The sequence below is a fragment of the Copadichromis virginalis genome, linkage group LG3 (assembly GCF_057382275.1).
Source record: "Copadichromis virginalis isolate Kocher_CV1m ecotype Utaka linkage group LG3, C_Virginalis_male_GT1.1, whole genome shotgun sequence".
Taxonomy (NCBI): domain Eukaryota; kingdom Metazoa; phylum Chordata; class Actinopteri; order Cichliformes; family Cichlidae; genus Copadichromis; species Copadichromis virginalis.
In genome coordinates, this window is record NC_140620.1 from 8,090,853 (window position 1) to 8,102,310 (window position 11,458).

Sequence of the window (11,458 nt, forward strand, 5' to 3'; positions counted from 1 at the left end):
GTCTGCCATCTATAATCCAGTTTTGAGATCCCTTACCAGACGCCTTAACACCCACTCACATCCTGGGCCATTTCACCTCAGGAAATCACATGATAGGGTGGGGCCAGGTTTCACAATGAGCTCACCCGAAACTCTGACTGATTAGGTCCCAAACCCGCTTTCACACCTTGGCTCATGTGATTAGGTAGAGGATCATCAGGGGGTCCTTTGTCCCCGTTTGGAGGGAAACTCCCACTAGGTTCAAATCTGGGACTCTCCACCATTTGACCTTAGAACTGAAGAAGCTTCTCGGATGAGAGGTGAAACGTCTTCAAGCAACTCAAAGAAGTCCAGACGCTTTTCTTTCCAAGCACCTTAGTCTACAATGACCCGGATGACTGAGAACCTTCACAGACACTATTAATTACTATTAAACAAATGACTGATTTTAGACTTTAGTTTACTTCAGCCATATTCCATATAACTCAGGTATCATACAAAAATAAAAATAGCTTCAAATACAGTCATGACAATAAAAGAATATGACCTTAAGGACTTAACAACATTACTTCAGTTATTGTACACCAACGTCTCTCATACTGTACATTAGTACTAAGGGAACACTGCATTACCTGGTGGTTTTTGTCTAAGATTACCACAAAGTAAAAGGTCTCTCAGCAAAATCATGCAACATTTTAAATGGCCTGTATTTGTATAGCGCTTTACTAGTCCCTAAGGACCCCAAAGTGCTTTACACATCCAATCATCCCTCTGGCCCTCTGACCACCACCAGTAGGCAACGTGTAACGTATCTTGCCCACGGACACAACGACCGAGACTGTCCAAGCCGGGGCTCGAACCGGCAACCTTCTGATTAAAGACAAACGCCCAACTCTTAAGCCACGATCGCAATAGGCACACTATTGCCCCTATCAAATCAGTGAGCTGGGATTTTTTATTCTAAACATGAACTACTGTTACAGCAACAGACATGGACTACTGGTGCCCCACACAACAACTCAATGTCCACTATGTGAAGGAGCCAAACACATGCCTTCTCCTCTCATTAACTGAGATAAAGTGCTGGCATATTTGTTTTACATCTATACTGTCCAGTCTCTCCTGGTGGACATAGCATCACGTTATTCATGGTTACATACAATTTTAGACTGATGTGGGCCAAAGCCTAGCACATACTTGCCAACCTGGGATATGGTTTTTCAATTTTGTTGTCCGGGTGGAAAATCAGGAGAAATTGGGGAGAACGACGGCTCTGGGAGATTTTCAGGAGGGGCATTGAAATTCAGGATTCTCCCAGAATAATCGGGAGTGTTGGCATGTATGGCCATGAAAGGCACAGCCAATCACATTGGCCATATTTGTCACATGAGGTAGGACTCCAGTAGAGAACGTGATTTAACTCTTTTTGCACCGCTGGGTGAATGAGACGTTGACAGATCTTTTTTTTTTTCTTTCTATCGGGTTTGTTTTTCTTTACTCGAAGAGGTCAAATTATAGGTGGGGACAATTCAATAATCGCTGGATATTGGTGGGGACATGTCCTTTCTGTCCATGCCAAATCTACGCCCTTGATCTTATCATTATCTATCGTTCACACATAGATGAATCATTAGCAACATGGGTATCTTGGGCAAGATACCTACCAATGACTATGAGTATCTTGGGCAAGATACCTACCAACCTGGTCTATCACCTGAGTTACAGCCACACACTGAAACTTATTTTAAAGTCTTAGAGGAAATTCAGTGTATCAACTCTGGTCAAAAGAATCCACGCTTCGTACTGATGTCCACAATTCTTTTTTATTCCTCTCACTTACTCTCACAATCATGAAGCACCGTGAAAACTAGAAACAAGTAAAATAATATTAAGAGCACATACGACATCCATCTCAACCAGTTATTACTTTTCACAAAGTGCACAAGTGCTTAACAAATTAGCCAGCATGTTTTTACTGTGTACGCCTTGTAAAACCAGCAGTAGAGAAGTTGTAGATTCCATGTTCCGTGTTATCGTTGTCTTGTCTCTCTTGTCTCACAACTTCCAGTTCCCGCGACTCACAGGAAGGAACTACTTCAGAATAATTTTTAACAGAAACATTTTTTATAAAAATGTATCACTGGACTCATATCTCTTTCTACTGTAAGTGTACACAAACATGAGTCCCAAATACAGGAAAACAAATAGAAAACAATACAACAATCTCAGACACGCTTCTGGTGTTGTCATGGCAACCCACACAAACATTTTATCATCAGCTACATTCAGTATGGTCACTTGTTATTGTTAGCCCCTTCCCAACCACTTCTGTCCCAATTTCAGTCCCATCAGTCCAATATGTACGCCAACATGCCAGAGGGCCAAGGAGTGTTAAGACTTCAAACCTGCCTACAACTCATCCTTCTCGTTTTGCTTACTGCCGTCTGCTGGTGGACCACCTGCACTACCACAGAGCTTACTGATAATGGACTGAACCACTTCCTCAAGCTCCTTCTTCTTGGTCTGGAAGTCATCCAGGTCAGCATCTTGGTGGGACTCCAACCATTCAATCTTCTCCTCCACTGCCTTCTCAATGGATTCAATCTGGTTCTTCAGGGAATATGCGTAGCCTTCCAGCTCATTGTGAGCATTGATCCTCTCCTTCAGCTTCTTGTCTTCTTCAGCAAAGTGCTCGGCGTCGTTCACCATGTGTTTGATGTCCTCAGGTGTCAGCCAGTTCTGGTCAGTTATGATCTCGTTCTTGTTTCCTGTGGCCTTGTCCTCAGCAGTGACACATAAAATGCCATTGATATTAATCTCAAAGGTGACTTCAATCTGCGGTATACCACGAGGAGCAGGAGGGATGCCAGTCAGGTCAAAGGTAGCCAGGAAATGGTTGTCTTTGGTCAAAGGATGCTCACCTAAGAAAAAGAAAAACAGTCACAATTAGACTTGTGGAACGTTAAATTCCAGTGTCACACATTTCTTGTCATTGAATCCTTTTTTATAAAAACACTATTTGGCAACTTTAAAAAAACAACATCCAAGCTCTTACCTTCATAGACTTTGATGGCGACAGTTGTCTGGTAATCAGAGGGTGTAGTAAACATCTGGGCTTCTTTGATGGGCACCACTGTGTTCCTGGGGATCAGCTTGGTCATTACTCCTCCAACAGTCTCAACACCAAGGGTCATGGGGCACACATCCATAAGAAGCACATTACCTGCAAGTGAGGGAAAAGGTTTACTAAACATTTGATCACATTTGAAAGCTCAACCCTATTTAATAAAATATTTGTAAGAGTCATTATTCACCAGTGTCCTCCTCTCCAGAAAGCACACCAGCCTGCACAGCAGTTCCGTATGCCACAGCCTCATCAGGGTTAATGCCTCTACATGGCTCTTTGCCATTGAAAAACTCCTTCACCAGCTGCTGGATTTTGGGGATACGAGTGGAGCCTCCAACCAGGACAATCTCATGAATGTCAGACTTCTTCAATTCAGCATCTTCCAGCACTTTCTGTACAGGCTTCAGGGTGGACCGGAACAGGTCCTGGGTTTTAAAGAACACACAAGTTAAAAAGCTCGTTCAACCGCTTTTCCAAAAGGGTTTGAATTAATTAACCAAATTAATATCTTACCATGTTCAGCTCCTCAAACTTGGCACGAGTCAGGGTCTCAGAGAAGTCTTGTCCTTTAAAGAAGTACTCGATCTCAATGTGGGTTTGGTGCCGGGCAGATAGCGCCCTCTTGGCCTTCTCGACCTCACGACGCAGCTTCTGCACAGCACGGTTGTCTTTGCGCACATCTTTGCCAGTCTTCTTCTTGTACAGCTCGATGAAGTGCTCCATGATACGCTGGTCAAAGTCCTCACCTCCCAGATGAGTGTCACCATTGGTGGCTATCACTTGGAATGCACCATTGTCAATGGTCAGAATAGAAACATCAAAGCTGCCACCACCCAGATCGAAGACAAGAATGTTCTTCACTCCATCCTTCTTGTCCAGGCCATAAGCAATACCAGCAGCAGTTCTAAAGAATACAGTAAGAATTTATTTTTCAATAGGAGGGCAGGGGCATTGTTTTGCAGTTTCAAATTGCAGATGATCAAATTCATTTTTGACTGGATGCTTACGCCTCATTGATGATTCGCACAACATTCAGACCAGCAATGGTACCAGCATCCTTAGTGGCCAGGCGCTGGGCATCATTGAAGTAGGTTGGGACAGTGACCACAGCATGTGTGACCTAAGGAAAAACGATAAAGTCAGATTTCATGATAGACCATTTAACTCTTTAACCCTTTAAGACCTACCACAGAACCAAGTCCGCCACAGCTTATCTTCATATTTTTATATGCTGTAATGCCATTTTTGGGAGAATTTCAAGTTGCTATACATCAATACAATCATTATATAGCAAATTTAATGACACTGTGCTGCCACTGCTGGGGTGCAGTAGCTCCACCACCCCACTAGGGGGAGGAAGCGGGTTTGTGTACTTAAGTTTCGCTAGTAAATATAGAAAAAGTTCATGGAGTCTGGCCAAGTTGATACTAGCACACAAAATATTAGCTCTGAAGTTGACTGTACTGGAGCATGAGAAATATATGCTTGTAAGTACGATTATATTCTGTGTTCATGTTAAGCATGTGATGTAAAATGGGTTGTTGACTCTCATATTTGAAGCCGACATGTTAGCTGCACTGCCGATGCTAATTGTGTTAGCATGTCAATAGGAAATTCCATTATGTGTTAGCATCAAGCTAGCGGGATTTGGCGTTAACATGTTTTCATTTATTTTTCTTGGTTATGCCAGCTATAGTTCAAGTTGCTAAGTCTTCAGTCTGTACTTTGTAATGTGAGAAATATATTATGTTCCAGATGTATGTTTTAATATGCTTTTCTTATGTTTGTAGTTTTACAGTGCCTTCATTAGGGAGACAAATAAACCCTGCAATGAGAACTGGAAGCCTTTGCCTCTCCTTTTGAAGAACTGTTTATCTATCTGCCAAACTGGGCATCAACGTACAGGGAGGGCAGAATAGACACAAATGCATTAAGTCCATAGTAACTATAAAGAATTGCAAAAAATTGCAATGAACTACAAAGAAATATAAATTATTATAAATTATTTATTATACAATAAAGTTGCACAAAGTAGTTTCCAACCACAGGAAATTTATTTTGAGGGTCTTCATAGTTTTATTTTTGAGATACACCAACTTTTAAATACTGTGGGGAAAATATGAATTAAATATTACATTTCAAATTTGCAAAACAAACAGCATGTTCATCAAAAAAAAACTATTTCCAACAGTGCAATTTGAGGTCTAAGCATCCCAGAAACTAAACAAAAAAGCATAAAGTCAAACATAACTTTTAAAATCACCAGTATAGGCCTATAACAGTCTTAAAAGGAAAAACTACATTACCCACAAAATATGACATCACTTCTGATTTTGGGCAGGGGATGGAGGACATGCGATAATTGGCACTGACGTCTATTCCAAAATGGGAAGTGCTATGAACAGCTGATCTGATCAGCAAAACGTGTTTCTGAAATATAAGGTTTTATTGCTGCAAGTGGTTGCAATCTTTGCAAAGCCATATTTGGAAGGAGACCGAGGACAAGTTGAATGCATAAGATGTAAGTGTCATGGTCCTGGTTCGGCGACCCAGCGCTTAAAGTTTATTATTATCATTTTCCAATTTATTATCATGATTATTATTATTGTTTGAGTTCTACGTGTTACATTCAGTCTGCCTCTGAGTCTGCGTCTGTATCTCTGTCTGTCTATGGTGTCACCCCGTCTGTTTGTGAAGCTGTCTGTTTAGTTCAATGTCTTGTCTGGTTCCATGTGTCTGAGTTTCCTGTTTTATGGTGAAGGTCTGTATCGTAGGTGAGTGTGCTCAGTTCACTTTAGTGTTTGTTTTTGTACCAGCAATTAAGCTGAGGATTTTGAGTTTCACGTTTGTGTCTGAGTCCTGCGTTTGGATCCTCCTCTCTGCCTGCCCGCACACAGAGCCCTGACAGAACGACGTGACCAGTAATGGATCCAGCGGACTCACTGTGGAAGCGCAGCTCCCGTTTTGACGGGACCCGGTTAGTGCTTGGAGGGCCTCCGTGCTGCCGTTCCTCGCTGGCAGCCTACCCTTCAGCCCACTCGTCTGCTTCCTCCCCGCGGACGCCCCGGTCTCGCAGAAAACGCTCCAGCCGGTCCCGGGAGGATTACTACGAGCCTGCAAGCAACCAGCTTACGCCTGCACAGGTGGTCTACAAGATGTTAGGAATCATTATTGTGCCACCCGACTCACCCAGCGATTCCATACCGCAGGAGGAGCAGCCGCTGCAGAGTTTTGCCACGTCACCCTCAGCCAGTCCCGATCCCTCTTTGACGGGAAAGCGGCGGACCCGCTGCCAGCATTCACAGCTCCAGTGGGAGCCTAGGACTTTTTCTGAACAGCTGGCTAGGGTGAGTGGTGGGGCCACTCTTTCGCCCCCTGCTGAAATAAGAACTGTAAATGAAAGGAGTGATTATTTGAAGGACAATTCTCCCGGTTCATTGCACTATTTAGACTGTCCCATACCTCACCTTTCTAAACCTGTCGATGAAACCAAGGAGATCTATGACTCTATGCCTCAAAAGGTTCCGGGTGATTATCATGCTCCTGAACTTGTCAAGCATATAGTGACTGCTGTTCGTCCTCAACTCAACACTTCTGTGAGAGCAAACAATGTGTGTGTCACCCCAGAGACTCTTAAGCCCGTGTCAGCTCAGTTTTTTGCTCAGCAGCCACCTGTAGCACAGTTTCCAGTGTCACCTGCTCAGCAGCCACCTTCAGCTAAGTTTCCAGTACTTTCTGCTCAGCAGCCACCTGTAGCTCAGTGTCCTGTGTTTCCTGCTCAGAAGCCGCCTGTAGCCCAGTCACCAACTCCACCACCACCACTTTCACCTCAAGTTCAGTCACCCATAGCTCAGTCTTCACCCCCGCTATCCATAGCTCAGTCGCTACCACAGCCAGACATATTACAAACTCTGTTACAGTCCATGGCCCAGTCGGTAGCTCAGTTGGTAGAGGAATCATTAGCTTTATCATCGGTTCCGTCTCCTCCTGTTCTCCAGTCAGTTCCGTCTCCTGCATCTCAGTCGACCTTAGTGCGCTCTCTGGTATTGCCAGCAGCTCAGCCATTAACACAGCCTGCTTCTCGGCCACCATCTCCACCCACTCACTTTCAGGGGGAGAATAGCCCCACACAGACTTTCATTGCTCCTCAAGACCTAGCTCAATTTGGGACTTCTACTCTCTCCGGGGCCTCCCTAGAGGTTAAATATCAGCATTCAATTAACTCTGGACCCCTGGACATAAAGAAGCCAGCGCAACTTGTTTCGTCCCTGCCAGAGGCCCGTGGGCACGCTGGTCCTGTTCTGTTACTGCCAGAGGCCCGTGTGCCTGCTGGTTCCGTTCTGTCCCTGCCAGAGGCCCGTGTGCCTACTGGTTCCGTTCTGTCCGTGCCAGAGGCCCGTGTGCCTACTGGTTCTGATCTGTCCCTGCCAGAGGCCCGTGTGCCTGCTGGTTCTGATCTGTTCCTGCCAGAGGCCCGTGTTGCCTGCGGGTTCTGATCTGTTCCTGCCAGAGGCCCGTGTGCCTGCTGGTTCCGTTCTGTCCCTGCCAGAGGTCCCCGCCCCCGCTGGTTTTGTCCTGTGTGTTCCAGGGGCCCCTATGCCCACTGTTCCTGAGACTGTTCTCGCTTGAGGGCCCGAGGAGCCCGCCCAGCCTCCTGCTTTGCCAGCTGGAGGGCCCGAGGAGCCTGCCCAGCGACCTTCCTCGTCAGCTGGGGGGCCCGAGGAGCCTGCCCAGCTACCTGTCTCGTCAGCTGGAGGGCCCAAGGAGCCCGTCCAGCCTCAAGACTCGTCAGCTGGAGGTTCAGGAGAACCTAGCCAACTTCCTGTCTCGTCAGCTGGAGGGCCCGAGGAGCCTGTCCAGCCCCAAGACTCGTCAGCTGGAGGTTCAGGAGAACCTAGCCGGCTTCCTGCCTCGTCAGCTGGAGGGCCCGAGGAGCCCGTCCAGCCCCAAGACTCATCATCCTCGCTAGCTGCAGTCTCATCATCCTCGCCCGCTGCAGTCTCATCATCCTCGCCCGCTGCAGTCTCATCATCCTCGCCCGCTGCAGCCACCTTATCAGCTCCATCAGTTTCGCCTGGACCGGCTTCAGCTTCACCCACGCCGTCGCCTGGTCCGGCTTCATTCGCTTCGCCTGGTCCAGCCTCCGCGTCCGCTTCAGCCTCGCCTGGTCCAGCCTCCGCATCCGCTTCATCCTCGTATGGTCCAGCCTCCGCGTCTTCATCCTCGTCTGGTCCAGCTCCCGCGTCTTCATCCTCGTCTGGTCCAGCTCCCGCGTCTTCATCCTCGTCTGGTCCAGGTCCCGCATCACCGGCTTCGTTTGGCCCCGCCTCTGCATCAGCTTCGCCTGGTTCAGTCTTCGCATTCGCTTCAGCGTCGCCTGGCCCAGCTTCGGCTTCAGCCTCTGCCTCGTCTGGTCCAACCTCCGCTTCGCCTGGTGCTGCAGGGGCCACGCAGCCTTCGGGTCCCCTACTACCACCTCCACATCGTCGGTCATCTGCCAGGCCGCTTGTTGGGCATCATCACCACCGTGGCCGCCCTCAGGACTTCTGTTGCCGCCACTGCCTTCCGCATAGCCGGCCTCCAGGCTTGCATTCCCGCCACCGTTGCCGTCCGCATGGTCGGCCTCCAGAACTGCACTGTTTTGGCCTCCTGCGCTGTCGGCCCCCTGAACTTGTCCGTCTGGGCCTTTTTGGACTATGTCCCTCCGTCCTGGTCCTCCACCGCCCGCCCTGGTTGGGTCGTTTTCTGTTTTTTTTGGGGGGGTTTGGGCTGTTTTTGTGTTTCTGTTGGGCTGTCTGGAGCCAGCCCTTGAGGGGGGGTACTGTCATGGTCCTGGGTCGGCGACCCAGCGCTTTAAGTTTATTATTATCATTTTCCAATTTATTATCATGATTATTATTATTGTTTGAGTTCTACGTGTTACATTTGGTCTGCCTCTGAGTCTGCGTCTGTATCTCTGTCTGTCTATGGTGTCACCCCGTCTGTTTGTGAATCTGTCTGTTTAGTTCAATGTCTTGTCTGGTTCCATGTGTCTGAGTTTCCTGTTTTATGGTGAAGGTCTGTATCGTAGGTGAGTGTGCTCAATTTACGTTTCCCCTGTCTCGTCAGCTGTGATTTCTCCCAGGTGTGTTCCCCTCCTGTTTCTTATCCCTTGATTACTGCCATCTGTGTATTTAAGCCCTGTGTTTCTCTGTGTCAGTGTCGCGTCGTACCCTCAGATCATGCCTGTGTGTTTTTGTTCTCCATATTCCGTGTTCACTTTAGTGTTTGTTTTTGTACCAGCAATTAAGCTGAGGATTTTGAGTTTCACGTTTGTGTCTGAGTCCTGCGTTTGGATCCTCCTCTCTGCCTGCCCGCACACAGAGCCCTGACAGTAAGTACAACTCCTCCAGTTTCATATTACGAACCCACCCGAGGGATTAATAAAGATTTATCTTATCTCTCTCTTATCTTATGTGAAAATGCGCTGGCTTATCTAATTGCAGTGCTACCGGGATTTAAAAATAGTTAAGCTAAATGGAGCGTGCCCGCTCTTATCGCTCTTAATTAGCCCATAAAGGGGTTAATTAAGATTTGCATCTTCACTTATTTAGAATCTCTGACATTTTTGTACCTTCTCGCCAAGGTAAGCCTCAGCAGTCTCCTTCATCTTAGTCAGCACCATAGCACAAACCTCCTCAGGAGCAAAGGTCTTAACCTGCCCACCACCAATGTCAACCTGGATATGGGGCTTCCTCTTCTTCTCAGTAACCTTCACAGGAATATACATCAATATTAATTTAACAAGAATTTAGCTCAAACATGACCCAAAGAACCAACAAGTTTTATTTTCAGCTTGAAAGCTCACCTTGAAGGGCAGGTACTTGATGTCCTCCTGCACAGACCAGTCACCCCATGTGCGACCAATCAGCCTCTTTGCATCAAAAATAGTGTTCTCAGGGTTAGAGGTCAGCTGATTCTTGGCAGCATCACCAATCAGACGCTCACCTTCACTGGTGAAGGCCACGTAGGAGGGGGTGATTCGGCTTCCCTGGTCATTGGCAATAATCTCCACACGCCCATTCTTGAACACTCCAACACTGCAAGGAAACAGTTTGAATTCAGTCTGAATCCCATATTATTTTTCCACAGAGACATCATTCCATTATTTAAAGAGCCTGAAGTGACTTACCATGAGTATGTGGTCCCCAGATCAATCCCAATCACAGTCTTCCCAGTTATCCTTTTGTAATCGGCGGCACCAAAGACTGTGCAGACTAACAACATCACAACCCACAACAGCTCCATCTTTGTTTGTTTGTTCTCCAATCTACAAGGAGAAATGCAGAAAAGAATTACAACATGAATCAACATGGCCTTGAGAACAATAAGTGGTCTACAGGTCCTTCTGAATCAACGAATTAACTCTAAACACCTGCAAAAGATTCCTGAGGCTTTTAAAAACTCCCAGCCTGGTTCATTACTCTAAACCACTTAAGAAGCTAATGGTGCACATATGATTTGCGGAGTCCCAGAACCATAGCAGACTTGAAGTTGGTCTTAGAGAATAAATACTATAAATATATTATGACTGGTGTTTAAGAGTAATATTTGAAAATGTTGAGTGACTTTTAAATGTTTTATTTATTGTTTTTTTTTTAATTACCATTGTGTATAAAATGTTTTGTTTTTAAGAGTAGCTGGCAAAGAAGTTGGTAAGAATTGCAACAAATATTACATCAGTTTTGTGAATATATTTTAGGACTAGACTGATTATACCCTAGGTACAATAACGCGACTACTTCCTGATAAAACGTGTTGTAGAAAATGTAAATAATTATCATGCTGATGATAAATGTTTTAACCCTCATATATACCTCTGTGACACTGTTTCTGAATTTCCCAGTTTAGCTCACTACCACTGGCGCCACTTTGAGTCTCACCTGCTCGATTTTGTTGTTGAGGTCTTGAAAGAATTTCTTTTAGAAATAAAATGGTATAAGCAGCGATAGCCTTCAAGTTCCAATCCCCACCTCTCTTTCGCTCTTTCTGTTTGCTCTCTGTTTGTGCCAGCACTCGGCAAAGCACCTCCCCCTCCACCCCCCAGCTAAACATTTAATCACTTTTAGTACGCAAGTTAGTGGGTGTCAGGTTTCTTAGTAGGCAGGGCAGAGCAAAATGAAACTGCAAATCTATTTCGTCAAAATCACACTGACTCGTGAGATAATTAACAACTAATAAATACATCTGTATTTGTACAGTCAGTGGGAGACTCCTTGCTCTAAACAGTTTCAGTCTTGTAGAGAAGTTTCTCTCTCTGTGAGCCTGTCTGCTGCATAGGAGGACCTGTGTCTGTCAGACCTAACACAAAGC

The 11,458-nt window shown here is 46.0% G+C and overlaps 1 protein-coding gene across 1 annotated transcript; it reads right to left on the reverse strand.

The window, feature by feature from the left end:
- Positions 1 to 2,134: 2,134 nt before the first annotated feature.
- Positions 2,135 to 10,402, reverse strand: LOC146712563 (endoplasmic reticulum chaperone BiP-like). Its single transcript, XM_085452116.1, has 8 exons — positions 10,278 to 10,402; positions 9,954 to 10,185; positions 9,720 to 9,857; positions 4,114 to 4,226; positions 3,620 to 4,010; positions 3,294 to 3,531; positions 3,035 to 3,202; positions 2,135 to 2,900 (listed from the first exon to the last, which is right to left on the reverse strand). Exons 1-8 carry the CDS (start codon positions 10,391 to 10,393, stop codon positions 2,389 to 2,391), a joined length of 1,908 nt encoding a protein of 635 aa, XP_085308242.1. The 5' UTR covers positions 10,394 to 10,402; the 3' UTR covers positions 2,135 to 2,388.
- Between the last annotated feature and the right edge of the window lie 1,056 nt (positions 10,403 to 11,458).

Excerpts from the sequence above, each read along its gene's own strand:
- LOC146712563 (XM_085452116.1), bottom strand. The coding sequence starts at position 10,393 with ATGGAGCTGTTGTGGGTTGTGATGTTGTTAGTCTGCACAGTCTTTGGT. Across the intron at positions 10,186-10,277 it reads CTGGGGACCACATACTCATG|TGTTGGAGTGTTCAAGAATG; the intron begins GTAAGTCACTTC and ends GTTTCCTTGCAG. Across the intron at positions 4,011-4,113 it reads GTGCGAATCATCAATGAGGC|AACTGCTGCTGGTATTGCTT; the intron begins GTAAGCATCCAG and ends TGTATTCTTTAG.